General features: G+C 39.1%; 1 protein-coding gene across 3 annotated transcripts in view; it reads left to right on the top strand.

Annotated features, from left to right (window-relative positions):
• COL12A1 (collagen type XII alpha 1 chain) overlaps nucleotides 1-21,220 on the top strand; it is a 119,912-nt gene that overhangs the window by 12,863 nt on the left and 85,829 nt on the right. For 2 of the 3 annotated variants that reach the window (XM_055534817.1, XM_055534818.1), the window contains exons 5-13: nucleotides 146-205; nucleotides 2,462-2,725; nucleotides 2,922-3,086; nucleotides 4,515-4,688; nucleotides 6,812-7,102; nucleotides 7,546-8,148; nucleotides 9,254-9,526; nucleotides 12,746-13,018; nucleotides 15,094-15,366. The exons of the other annotated variant lie outside the window; for it this stretch is intronic. In XM_055534817.1, the coding sequence (XP_055390792.1) occupies nucleotides 146-205; nucleotides 2,462-2,725; nucleotides 2,922-3,086; nucleotides 4,515-4,688; nucleotides 6,812-7,102; nucleotides 7,546-8,148; nucleotides 9,254-9,526; nucleotides 12,746-13,018; nucleotides 15,094-15,366 (2,376 nt within the window). The remainder of the gene's footprint in view (nucleotides 1-145; nucleotides 206-2,461; nucleotides 2,726-2,921; nucleotides 3,087-4,514; nucleotides 4,689-6,811; nucleotides 7,103-7,545; nucleotides 8,149-9,253; nucleotides 9,527-12,745; nucleotides 13,019-15,093; nucleotides 15,367-21,220) is intronic. 3 annotated transcript variants of the gene reach the window in all.

Below are 21,220 nucleotides of genomic sequence, written 5' to 3'. Positions count from 1 at the left end.
TTTATTTGCAAAAGAATGCTTATTTGTCTGTATTCTCTGACAAGCTGGGAATACACATACACTTGAAAGACAATACACTTATTTTCTTCTTAGGAAGCATTTTTATGGGTTCATTTCCCTTTGTAATAATCAAGTTTTGACTCAGTTCAAACAGGTGGCCCGACAAAGCCAGGGGAGAAGAAACCTGGAAAAACAGAGATACAAAGTAAGCATTTTCCTTAATATTTGTATGTGGTTTTGCAGAAGTAAGTTATAAATGTAATATATAAAGGAGATGTTCCAATTCGATCCGTAGTGTGATCTCACTCCTATATTAATTTCTGTAAGTTTTATCTACAAGTATAGGCAGTGTAATAGTAATGTACAGCTAAGTGGTTATAACACCTACATTCTTACTTTCTAACCATTCTAGGTACTAAATATTCTTTTCTCTGGAGGTGTATTAAATTTGTGTATGTTCAAGTTTCCCTGCAGTATTCTGGCAGTAGGTGAAAAACAAAGCTCATCACTGGACTTAAATTGTAGAAACAGATGGTAGCTTAGGGACACATGGGAAATAGAAGGTTGGACCACAAGGGAGATGCCCTCGTGGTGTCTTTAGCAATTCCATTGCCGTGAAAATTGCTGTATATATTCTGGTCATCTCTAGGGTGTTTACGTGGGCTTACTTGGTGTGACTCTAAACATTTCCAGAGTCTCTGTAGGATGTCTCTGATGAATTGATGCATTTGTAATCAAATGAAAGCAATTTTATAGTCTGGTTTTGTGGTTTCTAGGCCCTTTTTATCCTACACTGTTCTGACTTACTGGGATAAAGCCTTAAGTGGTTGGACTTCTGATTTTGCCACCTTATAAATGGGATTTATGACTCAGGATAACAATAAAAATATTGTGAACACAAAGTTCCCTTTATCTGGAATTTTCCCCTCCAGATCACTGTTTATAATTCTTTATAATGTCTAATAATCTGAAGTGAAGTTTATAGCATGCAGTTACAATGCAGATATTTTCCCTGAATCATCAATATTTATTCTAAAGCAAAGTATTATTCCAAACATTGACTTTCAATAGACTTATGTTGGCCCATTAAATAGTATGCAAAAATTATTTAGGCAGGCAACTTGTATTGGCTTGCAATTTTTTCCAGGACCCTTTCCTTCTTTTCTGAGCCAAATACTTCTCTTATTATCCACCAACTGACTGCAGGGACAAAAATATCTTCAGAAAATTTACTCAGCTTTGCCTCACGAATACAGATTTTCATAAAAACCAACCTGTTTCCCACTCACCAACTGACCACAGAGAGAAGAAAAAATATGTTTGATTACAAACACCAATTGTTGCATTTTTGGGGATTTAAAGATACCACATGTGTTTTTACTTTTGAATTAAAATATTTTCCCTGCCTTTTCTTTAGTGAAAGTAGATTTAGTTGTGAAATTTAAATACATTGATGATTAGGACAAGATATTATGGGTATTTTGCATTATATTTATGATATTTATGATACTTCTGTTAAGATTTCATTAACCCTCTGGGCTAACCAGCTGCGAACTTTAGACCATTACATTGTAAAGTGCAGGAGAATGTTAAAAGATTTGCATTTTTTTCAGCTCTATTGCATTTGCTTAAATGGCACAGCAATTGTTCTGTAATTTTAAAAAAATATTTATTTGACTGTACCAGATCTTATTTGCCTCGTATGGGATCTAGTCCCCTTATCAGAGATGGAACCTAGGCCCCCTGCATCGGTAATGCAGGGTCTTAGCCACTGGACCACTTGGGAAGTTCCTGTTTTGTATTTATTGATCTAAAAGTACCAAGAATGAAAACACTTTGCTTATATTTCTTTTATATGTCTCCTAGATATTTTATATAATTTTTACTTGGAGAAAAGAGTGAGGATATAGTTACAAAAATAGATAAGTCAATAGCACAAATGCTTGGGTCATAGGCTCTTGGAGAATCGGTCATATATCTTTTCATCTTGTCTTGCACAATGTCTTCTATGACAATTTAAAGACATAGTTGCAGAAATGCATGTTCATGAAGGTACTGAAAATACTTCTGTGTGTGTGTTAAGTTGCTTCAGTCATGTCTGACTCTCTGTGACCCAATGGACTGTAGCCCGCCAGACCAGGCAAGAATACTGAAGTGGGTTGCCATGTCCTCCTCCAGGGGATCTTCCCAACCCAGGGATTGAACCCATGTCTCTTATGTCTCCTGCCTTGGCAGGCGGGTTCTTTACCACTAGTGCCATCTGGGAACCTGCCTGAAAATGTGTGCCAATAAAATTTTGTGTTCTTTTGTGCATGTCAGTTGTGGGGGAAGAACAATATGAAATGTTCTAATGAACGAAATGATTTTAGGAGCCAACATTTTTGCAATGTTAGTTTGCATTCTTTAGTGCTAGATAGATTTAATAGCATGTCATTTAAAAAACGTATCACATATATTTCAGAATGTTCTGTCAGTGCCTGGACTGATTTAGTTTTCCTTGTGGATGGCTCATGGAGTGTGGGAAGAAACAATTTCAAGTACATCTTAGACTTCATTGCTGCTCTCGTGTCTGCTTTTGACATTGGGGAAGAGAAGACAAGGGTTGGAGTTGTTCAGTACAGCTCTGATACCAGGACTGAATTTAACTTAAATCAGTACTACCAACAGGAAGAGCTGCTTGCTGCAATTAAAAAAATCCCATACAAAGGTGGCAACACAATGACAGGTATTTTTTTTTTTTTTTTTTTTTTTTTTTACAAATTTTGGTATTGTTTAAGATAAATGAAGTGTCTGTTTGGGAAAGGAATGATGGGTTGCACAAATGATCATAGGTTAAATAATTTTGAAAGTAATCTCCACTTTTTGATTTTAGTAAAATTGTATAGTGTGGAGTGACTGAACGTATCTCTTTTTCATTTCAGGGGAAGCCATTGACTACTTAATTAAAAATACCTTCACGGAGTCTGCTGGGGCAAGAGTTGGCTTTCCCAAAGTGGCGATTATTATTACAGATGGCAAATCCCAGGACGAAGTGGAAATTCCAGCAAGAGAGCTCCGAAATATTGGGGTTGAAGTTTTCTCTTTGGGTAGGTCATGTTTGATGAAGTGTTTTCCTTTTAGAACTACTTGACTACTTCATGCTCAGAAGATGAAGGCTTGATTCCTCAAAAAGGATCCTTCCTCAAGGAAGGAAAACAAGGTTTACTGCATCTTATAGTGTAGTGTTAATCCAGATCATTTTTGAGTAAAATTTTGATTGTCTATTTCTTCATGTAACTCCTCCCTTCTTTAAAAAAACTTTTTTATTGGTGTAGTTTCAGGTGAATAGTAAAGGGATTCAGCCATACATGTACATGTATCCATTCTCCCCCAAATTTCCCTTCCATCCAGTCTGCCATATAATTGAGCAGAGTTCCATGTATCATACAGGAGGTCCCCATGTCCCCCCTTTTTAAAAAAGGCATTAGAGCTGCATATGTATTAAGTAAGGCGATATTCACATTCCTTGTCAACCCTCTGCTTTTCAAAGAATTCTGGGCCAGTGGTTCTCATAAAGGTCCTCCTTGTATTATCATTAAGTGTTTTATATGTATTTCCTCTATTATGTAACACTTGAAGAATTCAGAGGGCTCCAGCTCATTCAGGACTCTGGAAGAAAAAAGTATTATCTTCCCAGATGGCAGCAGGGACAAATGATGGCGTGGTTGGCATGAGAGCCTACTCTGTTTTACCAACCACTTATTTGCCTCTGTGGCCACATTATGTGAAATGAGAAAATGTCATTCAACCGTTTTTATCCTTTCAACAGTTGCCCATTCGTTAGGAAACAAAGCAATTCAGTTTATGACTGAATAAGGATTTGCAAATGTCTTCACTTGAGTGAACTCCGGGAGTTGGTGAGGGACAGGGAGGCCTGGCGTGCTGCGATTCATGGGGTCGCAAAGAGCCGGACACGACTGAGCGACTGATCTGATCTGATCTGATCACTTGGGAAAGACTAAGAAAGCAAATAAGAAAGCAAGGAACTTCCTTGATTTGACCCACTTCCCTTTTCAAAGATCCTGTGTATGCGTATGTGTTAGTTGCTCAGTTGGGTCCTTCTCTTTGTGACTCAGTGGACTGTAGCCCACCAGGCCCCTCTGACCATGGGATTCTCTGAGCAAGGATACTGGAGTGGGTTGTCATTCCCTTCTCCAGGGGACCTTCCTGACCCAGGATCGAACCTGGGTCTCCTGCATTGCAGGTGGATTCTTTAATTTTGAACCACTTTTGAAGGGAAGCCCCTTCAAATATCCTACTCCCTTTTTTGGAAACTTTATTTGTATTGGGGTATTGCTGATTAACAATGTCGTGATAATTTCAGGTGAATAGTAAAGGGATTCAACCGTACACATACATGTATCCATTCTCCCCCAAACTCCCCTTCCATCCAGGCTGCCATATAACATTGAGCAGGGTTCCATGTACCATATAGGAGGTCCCCATTGGTTATCCATATCCCTTCTTTTTTAAAGGCATTAAAGCTGCAGATGCAAAAGAACTCAAACAAATTGCCTCCACACCTTCACTCAATCATGTTTTCAATGTGGCCAACTTCGATGCAATTGTGGATATTCAGAATGAGATCATCTCCCAGGTGTGCTCAGGTGTGGATGAACAGCTCGGGGAACTGGTCAGTGGAGAAGAAGGTGAGTGAATTGTTGGGGGTTCCCATGTGTTCACCTTTTCCATTATTTGAGAGCATTTATGGTTTTACAAACGGGGACATTTAGCTTAGTACTCTGCAACTTAAACTCATCACAGAGCTGTTTCCATTCGGTGGCAAAGAGTTTTCTATCACCATAAACTGTGTAGTGTGTTCAGAGCTCTTAAGAATATTTCAAAGAGCAGTCAGTTTGATCCTCCCACTTTTGCAAAATGTTCCCATTTATCAGTCATTGCTTTTAAATACACGGGGGAGAGAAAAAACATTTAATAAAGATCCTTTGGGGCGTTAAAAAATCACAGTTTCCATGATTGTTCTCCTCTCAGCCTGAGAATTGACAACTGATTAAAGATAAGTTCTAAATAACTCCATCTTCAATCGTGTAGAATCTTTCATCTCCAAACCCCAAGCATTTTGGCAGTGTTCATGGGCTGTAATTCAGTTTCAGAACTCCTTCTTATTACCTCATGGGCTCTGAATCTCTTTCTTTGTTTCACTGCCTAATGTCTGATTTTTTGCTTTATATTGTTACAAAATCCACCCCTGTCTGACTTTCCCCTGCTCATCTTCTCCTACTCAGTCTTTTAAAACATTTGAGTTTTCATCCTCACTAGGGTGCATGTGTGAGGTGAGGCCAACTTCGGTCCTGCCCCTGTTCGCACTCTCCCTGGCAGGGGGCGTGGGCTTCATCCCAGGTCTTAACTTTGGGGTCTCCTCTTTGTTGCTGGCGATTGCCTGCGACTTCTGTCCCCTCACTGTCTCTGCATCAGTCCAAGGCTTTGCCCAGGCTTCCAGGTGGTGCGTCCATTCCTGTTCTCCCATTATTTCTCATTTCGTTAGGCATCGTTTTTATGGACTATGTCTGATTGCCTTTCAGAGAAGACAGTGAGTAACCTTGTGCATGTTTTATCATCCAGTGTCTCAGGCTGACTTATAAAAACGTAGAACCATATCTTTTGGGAGATAGACTCCATTGACAGATCTAAAACTTAGAAGATTTGGTCTGAAATAGCTTAAGATACTTTGTTATTAGCTAAGTACATGACTATGTTCTACATCGACTAAGGATAGAACATTTTTAGATGATCAGTATTTGCTTATCAATCTGCATGTTGTACACCGTGGTTTCACCTCTGTTTGGTGGCATTCTGAACATAGCTGAACTTTTTCTTCTAAACCCCGAATGAAGTGGAAATACAATTATTTAAAATTACAAGAATCTGTCATTTAAGAACAGCCGACTTCTTATCTTTCTTGGCATATTATAAAGTATCTTTAAAGTATTACATTATTATGCTTAAAGTTTTATGAAAAGGGAAAAAATTTCTAAAGTATTGAATAAGTCATTGATTTAACAAATATTTATCAAGTTCCTCCTTTGGTACCTGAATAAAGGCCATGACATGCAGGCTTGCTAAGTTGCTTCAGTTATGTCCAACTCTTTGTGACTCCATGGACTGTAGCCCTCCAGGCTCCTCGGTCCATGGGATTCTCCAGGCAAGAATACTGGAGTGGGTTGCCCTGCCCTCCTCCAGGGAAAGGGCCCATGAATGTAATACCAAAAAACCAAAATGGAAAATCTTGGTCCCAGAAATGAATTAGGCATCTGATGTCCTATTATTAATTTTTTTCAAGGATTTCTTTGCCCTAAACTTCTCATCTCCTGGATTAAAATTCAGGTGCTGAATCTCTGGCTTGGTGGGTACAAGTGGAAGTGGGTGTCTGTGACTGGGAACTTTTCCTGATACGTGCATGTGACGTGTGTGTGTGTGTGCTAAGTTGCTTCAGTCGTGTCTGACTCTTTGCAACCCTATGGACTGTAGCCCGCCAGGCTGTTCTATTCATGGGATTCTCCAGGCAAGAATACTGGAGTGGGTTGTGATGCCCTCCTCCAGGGGATCTTCCCAACCCAGGGATCGAACTTGCGTCTCTTAAGATCCTGCATTGGCAGGTGGGTTCTTTTACTACTCGTGCCACCTGGGAAGCCCTTTCCTGATATGATCATGATTAATTTGAATAAGGAAAACTGAGGTGTAACAGTAAAGACCTCATTAATGGGGTTGCATCTCACTGTTTCTAATCACTCTTCTGCATGTTGTTTTGTAGTTGTTGAACCTCCTTCAAATTTGATTGCCACGGAAGTCTCGTCGAAATATGTTAAGCTAAGCTGGAGTCCATCTCCTAGCGCAGTGACTGGCTATAAAGTTCTCCTCATACCCATGACCACGGGAAGCCGACAGCATGCTCTGAGTGTGGGGCCTCAGACGACCACGCTCAGCGTCCGTGACCTCTCAGCAGACACGGAGTACCAGATCAGTGTCTCTGCCATGAAGGGACTGACATCCAGTGAACCCATTTCAATAATGGAGAAGACTCAACCCATGAAAGTTCAAGTGGGTGAGTTAATAGGGTTTGAAGTATGTGGAGGTCCATTTGATAGTATATCTTTCTGATTCAGACTTACTTTTAAACAAAACAGTTGCGATAAGTTTCTTTTAAAGAAGCCTGCTTACTAAGAAAATCAGATGTCTTTGGCCCTCTATATGCATGGGTTCCATATCCACAGATTCAACCACCTGTGTTGTCTGACGTTGGTGGAACCCGCAGATGTAGAAATCTGTGAGTCTGGAGGGCCAGCCTCCCTGTGCTGTTTTATAGAGTGGACTTGAGCATCCACAGAGTTTGGAATGGGAAAGGAGGTTCTGGAACAACTCCCATCCCCAGGATGCAGAGAAGCTGCTGTATTTATATTTTTATGATTAATTAATATTTGTTTATAAATTTGTTTATTTCATGTGATTAATGTTTGAACTTTAATGGGCTTTCTTTCTTTTTTACAGAATGCTCACGTGGTGTGGATATAAAAGCCGATATTGTGTTTTTGGTTGATGGTTCCTATAGCATTGGGATTGCAAACTTTGTTAAAGTTAGGGCCTTTTTGGAAGTTCTTGTAAAAAGTTTTGAGATTTCACCAAATAGGGTACAGATAAGCCTTGTCCAGTACAGCCGGGATCCTCATACTGAATTCACATTGAAAAAATTCACCAAAGTTGAAGATATAATTGAAGCAATAAACACTTTCCCATACCGAGGAGGGTCTACCAACACTGGGAAAGCAATGACTTATGTCAGAGAGAAAATATTTGTGCCGAGCAAGGGTTCAAGAAGCAATGTCCCAAAGGTCATGATTCTTATCACAGACGGAAAATCTTCAGATGCTTTCAGAGACCCGGCTATAAAACTGAGGAATTCAGATGTTGAAATCTTTGCTGTTGGTGTGAAGGATGCTGTTCGCTCAGAGCTAGAAGCCATTGCCTCTCCTCCTGCCGAGACCCATGTGTTCACAGTGGAAGATTTTGATGCTTTTCAGAGGATATCTTTTGAACTCACACAGTCTATCTGCCTTAGAATTGAGCAAGAATTGGCAGCCATAAAGAAAAAAGGTTAGTAGGCTCTCTAAAGTAAAAGTAATCCCTTCATGAACAAAGCATTTTTGGTTCTAAAATAGAGGATAATCTGCTTTGTCAATTCTATCTGTAGGAAAAAGTAACTTTCCTGTATTATTGAAAACTGCTGAGCTTAGCTCATTTACCTCTGAGACATGGCTTTCTCCTGACTATGGGTCAGATGTTTATTGGTGAAAAAGCTGTTTATCTTCAGAGTCATACAGGACTAGGAACCAGCTTTGTCTCACCCATTTGTCATGTCCAATTAAATAAATGTGAATTGAGTGTCTGGAGGGCTGAGCTAGTTCCTTTGAATCAAAGGTAACTGGAGTATAGTCCTGGATCATTGAAATCTTTTTCCTGGACCATTTTTGGGCATCATTCCTGACAAATGAATTCCCTATTCTCTTCTCTTCATTTGGTCAAATTCTGTTTTTCAACATTTGATTAGAAGTCCCATCTCTTGCCTCAAGCTTCATAACTGTTCTAGTGCTATAATGCTGGCCACTTGTGGTCATTTGGCATTCAAATAGACTACATTTTTGTTAATAACCTTGCGCTCTCTTTTCACTCCAGTTTCATTGTATGTCCCCTAAGGATAGGGAGTTTGCCTTAAACATTGCATCTTCCTGTGATTTGGTTTAATAAATATTCTTTTGTTAGGAAAACATTTTAAATTATTACTTTGAAATATCTACTTATGGTATGATGGAAATATCTGTCAAACCATTTGCTTGATGATTCATTTTAGATCTGATACTGTTTAAATATTCCAGTTGTAGGTATGACCATTCTGTTACTGCTTTGCCTTATGAAGCTGAAAACTCTAATTCAGTTTTTTTTTTAACTATTTACTTTTACTTAAACAACATAACTTAGTGTTATGAATGATCAAGACAAATGATCAAGACTGACATCATTTGCAGGGCTGTGAGTGAGAGGCTTTCTCTCACTGGTCTTGTGTGGACTACTTAGTGCATTGGCCTCAGTGGCCACTCTCCCAATAGAACGGAAGCCATTTCAGAAAATGCGTAGCTGTTGGGTCCGTGTTTGCTTTGTAGATTTAAAAATTTTAACTATGTCCTTCTTTTTCTCTTAACAGCTTATGTGCCTCCAAAGGATATTAATTTTTCTGAGGTGACTTCCAACAGTTTGAAAACCAGCTGGTCTCCTGCTGGAGAAAACGTTTTTTCGTACCACATCACCTACAAAGAAGCTACTGGGGATGATGAAGTGACGTTGGTGGAGCCAGCCTCGAGCACCAGTGTGGTCCTTAGCAACCTGAAACCAGAGACCCTGTACCTGGTCAATGTGACCGCGGAGTACGAGGATGGCTTCAGCATCCCCTTAGCTGGAGAGGAGACCACCGCAGAAGGTGTGAGGAGGATTCCCTACAGTTTCCCCCAAACTAATAGTTTATCGTAGAACAGAGTCACCATGGGAAATGACCATCTGCTTTATAGTTCAGCACTGTGAATGCCCTTGTAGGATTCAGTTCCTTTAAAATACAACTACTCATAAACCTTTTTCAAAAGGGAAAAAGCTTTTAAGTGAAAGATCCTATGTTTATTTTGATGAATTTGAGGTTGAGACATAGAGAACCATTAATAATTATGGAATTAGCTCTTGAAATACTGCTTATCTAGCATTTTCTGTCCCATGTTTCAAATACTTCTGAGCTACCAAACCTCTGATGACAGATATATATTACCAATTTTTTATCGTTCTAAAATTGTGGTAAAATAAGGTGATGGCACCCTACTCCAGTACTCTTGCCTGGAGAGTCCCATGGATGGAGGAGCCTGGTGGGCTGCAGTCCATGGGGTCCCTAAGAGTCGGACACAACTGAGTGACTTCACTTTCACTTTTCACTTTCATGCATTGGAGAAGGAAATGGCAACCCACTCCAGTGTTCTTGCCTGGAGAATCCCAGGGACGGGGGAGCCTCGTGGGCTGCCGACTATGGGGTCGCACAGAGTTGGACATGACTGGAGTGCCTTAGCAGCAGCAGCAGCATACCTATAAATAACATTATAGCAACCCTTTTAAAGTGTGCATTTCAGAGGCAGTTAGTACATTCATATTGTTGTGCTAACATCACCACATTCGTCTCCAGAACTTTTTTATCTTGCAAAACTGGAACTCTCTACGTGTTAAACAACAACTTTTCATTCCCACTGCTACTCCTAAACAACTCCCCCTTCCTCCCCTGCAGCAGCCATTCTACTTTCTGTTTCTATGAATTTGATGACCCTAGGTTCCCATGTGACTAGAATCATACAGTATTTGTCATTTTGTAACTGGCTTCTTTCGCTTAGTTTAGTGTCCTCAGGGTTCATCTGTGCTCGAAGCATGTGTCAGAATGTCCTTTCTTCTATGATTGAATGATATTCCGATGTATGTATAGACCAACTTTTCTTTATCCGTTCACCCATCAGTAAGCACTTGGATTGCTTCCATCCTTTAGCTACTGTAGATGAGCCTGCTAAAAACCTAGGTGTACAAAGTTTACCAGATGTTTTAAGTGATACTTGTTTAGATGTGTCCACTTTACTGGAAAGAGTTGCATACTTTCTGATACATTTTTCTTCATTTGATATTTACAATATTCTGAAGAACCTTATTAGAAGACTACCACCAGATATTTACTCTTTAAGATAAATGCAGTGAGTATGATAAGAGGCATCAGTTGTTCTCCATTTTTACTGGGCATAGAAAAGGCTGAAACAGCAGCAGGAGGAATTTAAGATAGTTACAAACCAAGAAGTGTTTGCTGACAGGGAAGGCATGTACAGGCCTACTTGCTGATAAAAGCTAGAGAATCTTTGAGTTTTTCAAATATGATTGATTTTTCTTTTGTGCATGGTTCAGGTATATTCCTTTCCGAAGGCTAGTAGATAGACTAAATGGCCTAAGGTGTCTTCTTGTCTTATGATTTTTGTGATAGTATAACCTAGCAGGCCACACTTAGCTATTTCTGACTTTCTGCTGATTTCTCTGTAATGTCAAATTGTGGTTTGATGAGCCTGGCCCTTTTTCTTCAGCACTTGGGGGTGGAGATGGAACTTTGTCTCAAGAAGGAATTGAAATCTAAAGGGTTTTTGAGTACAGTCAGCTATATTTGTACACACTCTAATTTTTCCTCAGTGGCTTACTACAATAGAATTTGGTAATGCCTTGCAAGTTCTGTTGTTTGTAGTGAAATCTGAGATTTGAACTTTCTTCTGTCAATAAGGAAGTGTCTGATTTAATATCTGTATTAAACTAGCAGTTACTAAGCTTCTGCTATGTGTCAGATACTATGATAATTGTTTCCAAGGACTATCTCATTTCACCACCTCAATAACCCTACAAATAGTCACGTTTTTGCTTTGGCTAAGCTGAGACTCAAAATTACACGTTAATTAAATTTCAGAGCCAGTATTCAGGTCCATCAGTTTTGTTTGCTTGGACAAATACAGCCTTTTTCCTTGCCATATTAAATGAATCATGGATATAGGTCTGCCAAAAATTTGCTTTCTTTTCTTGAGATATGCAATTCCTTTTCCTCCCTGGAGTGGTCTATTGATATGTTGTACATTTAGATAAACTTCTAATTGCATGAGAGGTACATGCAGATATGGTTCATTGTGGTTTTACCCTAGTGGATTTAGTTTATCTTTCCTGACCGTGTTGTCCATATGAACAATTCGCTTCTTAGACAAAAAAGTCATCAAACCACAAAACCAAGTGATGTTCTCATTTGGACTTAATGAAAATTTCATTTAAGACGTAATGAAAATTTCATTTCATTTAAATTACATTGCAATTTAACTTCAAGATTTAGATTCAGCTAGTATTCATTATGCTTCCCTCATAGCTCAGTCGGTAAAGAATCTGCCTGCAATGCAGGAGACCCAGGTTCGATTCCTGGGTTGGGAAGATCCCCTGGAGAAGGAAATGGTAACCCACTCCAGTATTCTTGCCTGGAGAATCCCATGGACAGAGGAGCCTGGCAGGCTACCATCCATGGGGTCACAAGAGTCGGACATGACTGAGCGACTAAACCAAGGAGTATTCATTAAGTACCTACAAATGTATTTGGTTTAATACATGTGTGGTCTAATTATTCTCAAGTCAAATGACTGTGAGATAAAAAAGTTAATGGTGTGACTGATTGGATAAGACAGTTTGTTCAAGTGGGTAAATATGGTAGACCTCAGTGTTAGGTATTACTTTCCTGCTTTTTTGAGAAAATCTAGTAAGAGTGAAAGCCTTGTTACTTGTACTTGAAGAAACAGTTTGTCTTTATTTTTGATTTTATGTCAATATTAATTTGCAATTTTATAGAGTATTTATGAATTTAAAAATTTACTGTTATATACCTCTTCATTTGATTAAATGGTTGACAGTACTCAGTTGCTTTCTGGGTATTGTGGTGTGTTTGCCATTTCAGAATGTAGTTAATATCTGGCCAAATGCATTCAGGAACCAAGATGTTTGTCAAACAATGCTCATGGATTTGCTTAGAGAAATGCTGTAACTTAGTGATCAAAAAACTAGCTTTTTATTCTTCACATATAATCAGTCAACTTATTATTTTTTTAAATTTTAGTGAAAGGAGCACCTCGAAACCTAAAGGTGACAGACGAGACTACAGATAGCTTTAAAATTACCTGGACTCAAGCTCCAGGGAGAGTCTTAAGGTACCGAATTATTTATAGACCTGTTGCTGGTGGAGAAAGCAAAGAAGTTACCACTCCAGCCAATCAGAGGAGGAGAACGCTGGAGAACCTGACTCCAGACACAAAATATGAAGTATCTGTAATTCCTGAATATGTTTCGGGACCCGGGTCTCCGTTGACTGGAAATGCAGCCACTGAAGAAGGTAGAAGAAATATGCTCATTATTTGGTAACAACTGAAATCTTAGACTAGGAGATGCTTTGGACAACTATTCAGACACTATAAGCCATGAGATACTTTGTCTTAATTATTGGAGTATCTAAGATGCTAGTCCTATTAGATTTGATTTATTCAAGTATTTGACTTACTCATGACCCCATTTATTGGGCTTTCCTGGTAGCTCAGATGGTAAAGAATCTGCCTGCAATACTGGAGACCTGGGTTTGACCCCTGGGTTGGGAAGATCCCCTGGAGGAGGGCATGGCAACCCAGTCCAGTATTCTTGCCTGAAGAATCCCCATGGACAGAGGAGCCTGGCAGGCAGGCTACAGCCCATGCGGTCGCAAAGAGTTAGACATCACTGAGTGACTAAGCACAGCACAGACCTCATTTATTGGTGTCAGCAGAAACCTGAGTTGTATGATATGGTCTAAATATTCTTTTAATATAATACTATTAAATATTCTATTGTAAATTGAAGGATGACTAGGGATTAAAAATCATATTATACACCATTGAGATAGATTACCTGTTATTTCTTCAGGAAGATTTAAAAATACTCACCTGTTTTTATTTAAATGGAATGATTAGGCTTCCAGGATAGATTCTGATATTAATTGCAAGGTATTAATATTTATTTAATGGATCATTTCATGAATAAAAATTAAGCCATATGTATTTTTCATTTTATTCCTTGTCTTTAAAGTTTTAAAAACATAATAATAATTCCATGTCAGCAATAATGAGCAGTTATTAAGTACCTGGAGCATGAAATGGCAACCCACTCCAATATTCTTGCCTGGGAAATCCCATGGACAAAGGAGCCTGCTGGGCTATAGTCCACGGGTAACAAGAGTTGGACTCAACTGAGAGACTAAACCCCCACCACCATTAAGCACCTATTCGCCTTCTGTGCAAAGAGCTTTTCATGTATTATCTCATTTAATCCCTGAATAGGACCTATGAAGTTGTTACTGTTATTATCCCAGTATTGCAAAAATGTTGAGGCTAAGGAAACTGAATGTTGCTAATAAGCAGTGAATGTGAGTTTGTTGCCCTCTTACAGACACTTCATGACTCCTGGTGCAGCCTAGCTAGTCTCTCCTGCAAAGACCCTCTCCACCTGCCCTCTTCTTTTCTTCCATTGGAGAAGTCTCTACCCTTATTCTTTCCAGTTGGGGATCTAGGAATCTTTGTACTGGGCACCAAAAAAAAAAAAAAAAAAAAAAAAAAAAGACCCAGTGATGCTTCATCCTTCTATTTTTTTGAGTTAAAGCTGGGGGATGTGTGCCTGGTGAGGAGAGTGATAGACTTGGGAGCCTTGAGACCCTTCGGAGACCACATGGCCCCGTTACCAGGAAAGACATGAAAAGCCAAACATCACAGTTGCAAAGGGATGGGTGGTTCCTGAGTGGAACCAAGGCTCATTTCCTCTCATATATATTTTTCTAGAGACAGCATTATTTATCATCTTTATCAATTAACATAATTCATGGGCATCACATTTAGATGTTCTTAGCTTTCCTCCAACAAAGTCTTTTTATTGACTGTTTCTTAGAGGAGTTAAAAATCTTCATTGTATTACTAATCAGCATATATACATTTTATAGTGCTTTGTTCCAGTTTTAGAGAAAATGTTGTAGTTTTTTTTACATGGAAGATTCTAACATGGAAGACTTTAACCTGTGTGACTACGGTACAGAAGAGAAATTGGATAGCTTTTGCTTTGTTTCTACTAACACATAGGGCCCGGTTTAGAGATGCTTAAACTCTGTTGACTAGTCAGCAGTTACAATAGTCATAATCTCACCCAGGATGTGAATTTGATTACATATCTATCTCATAGATAGGTGGATAGATATGGGCTTCCCAGGGGGCACTACTGTAAGGAACCCGCGTGCCAATGCAGGAGAAGTGAGAGACGCGGGTTTGATCTCTGGGTGGGGAAGATCTCCTGGAGGAGGGCATGGCAATTGATTATATATATATAAAGCAGCAAAATGTTTTTAAGTCATTTTATTAAATAATGAGTTTTGATGTTGTTGTTTCTTTAATGAAGTTAGAGGGAACCCAAGGGATTTACGAGTTTCTGACCCTACGACATCAACTATGAAACTGTCTTGGACGGGGGCACCAGGAAAGGTGAAACAGTATCTCATCACATACACACCGGTGGCAGGAGGTGATACTCAAGAGGTCACTGTGAAGGGAGACACAGCAAGTACTGTCCTGAGAGGATTAAACGAAGGGACGCAATATGCCTTATCTGTGACAGCCTTGTACGCCTCTGGAGCTGGAGATGCCCTTTTTGGAGAAGGGACAACACTTGAAGGTAATTACTGTCATATTTTATAGAAATCTCTGAGCTTGCTTGTGATTGCGCTTAGGAAGCTTAAAATGTTTTCAGAGAATGAAATCTGAGTGTGTGCCATCTTTTCTCTTAAAAGGAATTTGTATTAAAAAATAAGTAGTCATAAAACTGCTTCTTATTCAGAGATGTAGGCTACCAAAAAAATTAAATTTGATTGGGAAGCAGTGTACTGGGGAGCTGAGTGTGTAGTAAGGCTGTAGAAATGTGTCTATTGTGCCATGGGTTGGTTAAATGGAGAATAGGTGTGTGACTCTCAGAGTGGACAGGGGGAAACATTAATGGAGCAAGAGGGTTTGGGGTGCCTGAGATAACACAGTTGGTCTGTCACCCAGGAGCAGAAAGGATCCCTTTTCTGACTAATAACCTCTTCTCCTGCACCGTGCCTATCAATATCAGTATCAGTTCAGTCGTCCATTCGTTTCTGACTCTTTGCAACTCCATGGACTACAGCACACCAGGCCTCCCTGTTCATCACCAACTCCCGGAGTTTACTGAAACTCATGTCCATTGAGTCGGTGATGCCATCCAACCATCTCATCCTCTGTCATCCCCTTCTCCTCCTGCCTTTAATCTTTCCCAGCATCAGGGTCTTTTCCAATGAGTCAGTTCTTCTCATCAGGTGGCCAAAGTATTGGAGTTTCAGCTTCAGCATCAGTCCTTCCAATGAATATTCAGGACTGATTTCCTTTAGGACAGACTGATTGGATCTCCTTGCAGTCCAAGGGACCCTCAGGAGTCTTCTCTGACTATGCCTACAAGCATTTGTAAAAGTTTGAGAAATATGAGAGTCCAAGTTACTGTTTGTTTTCTGAATAACTTCTAAAATTCAGTTCTGTGTTAGAAGTTCAGAGTTAATGCAGTACTTAGTAAGAACCATCAACAAGACTGGATCTGTTTCCTTGGTTCTCTAGAGTTCATTGTCAGAGGGCTTCATATTTCTTAGGCTCTTTTGAACTGTAATGGAAGCTTAGATTTGACTCGCCACAACCAGAAAGTAAGTCATACAAGAGAGAGAAAGCACAAATTTAACTTAACTACAATGAAAATGGATTGTAGTTTTGAAAAGCAGTATCAGTGGATGGTTAAAATGCTGATGCAGTTCCATAGCTGGGGCCTAAATGGGAGGTCGGGTTTCCTTTTGTTATCACCGCCTTTTCTATGCCTTATTTAAAATAATTGTAGGAAGAAAATAAATCTGAAGTATCTTTTGTCATGTGAGATCACAGTGATATTAGGCAAATATGCATATCGGATTTAGTGGGTCCAAGAGCTTGGAGGATGATAGATGTTGTAATTCACAAGGGTGAGACCTACAAGAGGCAGTTTTGATTAAAACTTTGACTTAGGTAAGAAATAAAACCTAACTGACAAAAACAGTCTAATCCAAGTTCTGTCTCTAATAGTGATTAAGGGTTTAATCCAATACTCTGTGAAATTTATTATTAGAAGAGGGTTTAAATGAAAGTTTAAATCCCAGTGTGCAAAGTACTGATTATTCAAAGAGTCCTGGTTTGGCTACCATGTGACTTTGAAATAACCTCTTAACCCCTCTGAACCTCAGTTTATCCATCTATAAAGAGGGGATGACCATTTTTCCCCCTTCCTCCCAAACTTACTGTGGAGATCAAATGGTAGAGTGTTAAGTGAAACGCTTTGGGATCTGGAAAATACTCCACATATATGGAATTCATCAAGGGGAAACAACATTCAGTTTAGAACTGATATCTAAAGATACAGCTTTTGTAAGTATATGAAAGATGTTGACTGGTTACTCTAAAATTTTGAAAATAATAAGAGATGGAAATGGAAATTGCCTTAATTAGGGGGACACAGTCCAAACAATGGAAGCATGTGATCTTTATACCTGGAGCAACATTCAGAATTTCTGAGAAATTTGTCCCTTTTTTTTGACCTTTAAGTTCTCTTTCTCATGTGCTTTCTACAGGCTTTCAACATAGATTGCTCCTCTAGGATTTTTAAAGGATTGGCTTTGGAGCTTTTTTTTTTTTATAGAATAGTTGTAGATTGTTTATATTTGCAAACATTTCTCCCTTATAAGGGATATCTTGGAAATAATAGTTTTACTTGTGCTTATACTTTTTAAACTTCTGATATTCTTTTGCATTTCTTACTTTATAAATATACTTTGTCAAAATGTTGCCTCTAAAGATTAATGCATTTTTACTAAGAATAATATATTATCAATTTTTAGAAAATAAAATGCACATTTTAACATCACAGCAAACATTCTATTGGGTAATGACTTTTCTAGGCCAGGTGTGTAGCTAAATTCTTTATAATTTTATGGCTTTGCACAGGTGGTATAGATAATCTACAAATTTGAATATGTGTGTTAGTGTGCACACCCATATATCTGGTCAGAAATAATCTCCAAGGGAGATACACAGATAGTAAAATAAATCAAAAAATTACTATTTCCCATTCCCTGAGATGGAGGAAAGCTAGATGATTTGCAACTTCACTTTAAAAATATAGTTAATTCATAACTAGATTGTAATAGTAGATTTTTTTCCCATTGACACCAAAGCTTTTCACTTTAGTGAAGGATTAGAGAAAATGCTGCCAGCCTGATTTTGTTAACATATTTATCTTATTGCATGATGTGTGGTAAACTTATCAAATATGTGAAAGCATAGTTGCGACTAAATTAAAATAATAGATATTTTTTGCTCATGGTTATTCCATTTCATTTTATTATATTAACTCAGCCAAATCCACATACCATATACAGGAATAGGATATGATGGTAAATGCAGAGAATGGAAAGCCCAGAAACACAGCCAGCCAACTGCTCTTGAGGGTTGCTGTTTTTCTAATCTGTTTTTCTCTTGGGAGAGGAGGTGGTTAGAGCAGACCTTGAAGGAATGTTTCTTCCATCCAGAGGCATGGCTCAGCCAGCGAGGGCATTCTGTGGCTTGAAAATTTTATAGATTGACTGAAGTGCATTCTATTCAATTAAAAAAGAATTAAAAAAATATTTAGCATGGGCTATAACCATCCCTAACTTGAATCTGTTTCCTAGTGCTTTCTTGAAATGCAGCCAATGATCAGAAAATTCCCCCGTCCCTGGAAGAGAGATTTATTAGCATTGGCGTTGGGGAGGTTCATGGTTGGCCCTAGTACTGTATGAAATAGAATCACAAAGGCAGAGTTTATTACTATTTCAGATCCAAACTTCAGAGGAATCTGAGCACAAGCTATTAGGTTTGATTTACATTGTTTTTTTCTCCTGTTGTTGTTAAAGGAGATTTAATGTAATTACTAAAACACTGCTATACATGTAAATGAACTTCAAACCTTAAAAGAATTCTTAGTTGTCACTGCTAGTGTTTACAGAGGGAAACCTGCTCTTTTAAACTAAGAGATGAATAATTCCCACTTTAATTCAGAGATTTACTGCAAATGAATGCAAATTTCAGCATTGGAATAATACAGTTCTTTTATTTTTGAATGTGTTTGTTGGCTGTGGAAAAGATGATTTTTCAGAATTTCTTTTGTTTCAGTTGCTGTAGCAACCCTCTGGTGTCCTAAACATGAAAGGCTTCCTATACATCAAACTAAGCTAACTCAGCTGACATTTGGTTACCATGAGGTTTTTAGCACATCACAGGAATTCTTCTGCAAGATGTTGAGTAACATGGGGTGCCTCCAAGATGGAATAAATAAGGCCTCTGTGTTTTCCTAGATTTACTGCTGTCTCATAATTCGAAAAATCATTCATTCTGTGTATAACAATTCTGATGTTTCCAGGGAACTTTAGTCCAATCACCAAACAGTAATATCTTTCCCACAAATTGATGGCTTATCAGAGAAAAATCTAAACTATGTTGGAGAGGTGACAATTATGGAAGAAATCTCATCCAGGCTTTGAGGTTGAAGGGCAATTTGCTTTTTAAGAACTATGTGTTACTTAAAGTAAGTTAACTGATCAATAGTGAACTTTGTCCTTTGGAATGGTGATTTCAAGTTGTTGCTTGTAAATCAAGTGTGTTTCCACATGAACATTATCCAGAGCAGGTCTTCCTTATTGTGCTGTGGAAAGTTGGATGACTTTGAGTTGAGCTCTATTGGAAAAGACAAATTGATTTAGAAGGGGGTTACATTACATTTTCAACTTAATTTCTATTTTTGAAAGTGCTTTGTGAAACTCAATGAAAGCCGGCTGGAACAATCTGTAAGATGAAAATAGAGTTTCATTTCTTAATGATTAATTTTTCAGTTATCACTGGCTAATTTGTGTTATAATTGTATTTGAATTGGATGATGATCTGCTTTTCAGAAAGCAAATGGAAAAGGGCTAAGGAAATGTAGGAAAGTTACTTAAATGAGGCCTCAGTTCTTTGGCCTCGTATGTGGAAAAAGTAGAATCAACCCCGTGTGGATCTTCAGATCATGAGAAATGCACCTGTCTAGTTACTTGCCTCAGCAGCAGCGCAGGGATGCATGCATACAGGCAGCAGCAATGCTGCCTTTTGATATATGTGACTATGCTTTGTAATCCGATCAGAAATACTGAGTATCAGAATTTCAAAAACTGATGAATTTTGTTTGTTTAAATTTATGACAGAAAAGCTTTGTTATTTCTTATACTTACCCTAGTACTATACTGGAGAGAGCAGAGTAGAAGGGAAAACTATTGAGAGGGACTCAGAGGAATAGAGATGAAGGCGTATCATCATTACAGAAGATGATGGTATGACTTGTTTGAAATGATTGCCAGCAATTCCATTCCCAGAGGTAAAAGTAACATGCAAAGTACAGGCATGTGGTTCAAAATGGCAGAAAACAAGTACAGTGAGATTATATATTGTTGAAAACCATGTCACTTAGGTGAAAAATGTGAACAAGCCCAAACATCTTAAAACATGCATTTGTGAGTCTTGCAGGCAGACAGAGAGGAGGAGCTCAAGATGGGGGAGGCTTTACTAGAGCAGAAGTGGGTCCATATTTAGGGACAGGTGGACTTCCCTGGTGGCTCAGACGGTAGCGTCTGTCTACAATGTGAGAGACCTGGGTTCGATCCCTGGGTCGAGAAGATTCCCTGGAGAAGGAAATGGCAACCCACTCCAGTACCTTGCCTTGAAAATCCCATGGACGGAGGAGCTTGGTGCAGGCTACTATCCATGGGGTCGCAAAGAGTTGGGCATGACTGAGTGACTTCACTTTCACTTTCTGAGACAAAGTGGCAAGAAGTCTGCTGAAATTGGTTTCTGTGCATGCCACTGTATCTAGGGCTTTCTCTTTTGAAGAACAGTAACCTTTGTGGTCTTTCCTGTTAGCTGAAACAGTAAAGAATTCTCCTGCATGCAGGAGACCCAGGTTTGATCCCTGGGTCTGGAAGATTTTCTGGAGATGGGAATGGCAACCCACTCCAGTATTCTTGCCTGGAGTATCCATGGGCAGAGGAGCCTGGTGGGCTACAGTCCATGGGGTCACAGACAGTTGGACACACTGAGTGACTAATACTAACCTTTGCTGGATAGAGGCTCTATATTTCTTATAGAGCTGGATAGAAGGTGAAGGCAAAGTCGCTCAGTTGTGTCCGACTCTTTGCGACCGCATGGACTGTAGCCCACCAGGCTCCTCTATCCATGGAATTTTCTAGGCAAGAGTACTGGAGTGGGTTGCCATTTCCTTCTCCAGGGGATCTTCTCGACCCAGGGATTGAACCAGGGTCTCCTGCATTGCAGGCAGACGCTTTACCATCTGAGCCACCAGGGAATCCTGTATTTCTTATATACTGGTCTTATATTTCTTTCTTGTTCCTCTCTCTTTCCTCTTCCTTCCCAGGTAT

The sequence above is a fragment of the Bubalus kerabau genome, chromosome 9, assembly GCF_029407905.1.
Source record: "Bubalus kerabau isolate K-KA32 ecotype Philippines breed swamp buffalo chromosome 9, PCC_UOA_SB_1v2, whole genome shotgun sequence".
Taxonomy (NCBI): domain Eukaryota; kingdom Metazoa; phylum Chordata; class Mammalia; order Artiodactyla; family Bovidae; genus Bubalus; species Bubalus kerabau.
The sequence above is the reverse complement of the archived record's forward strand: the minus strand, read 5'-3'. Positions and strand labels throughout refer to the sequence as shown.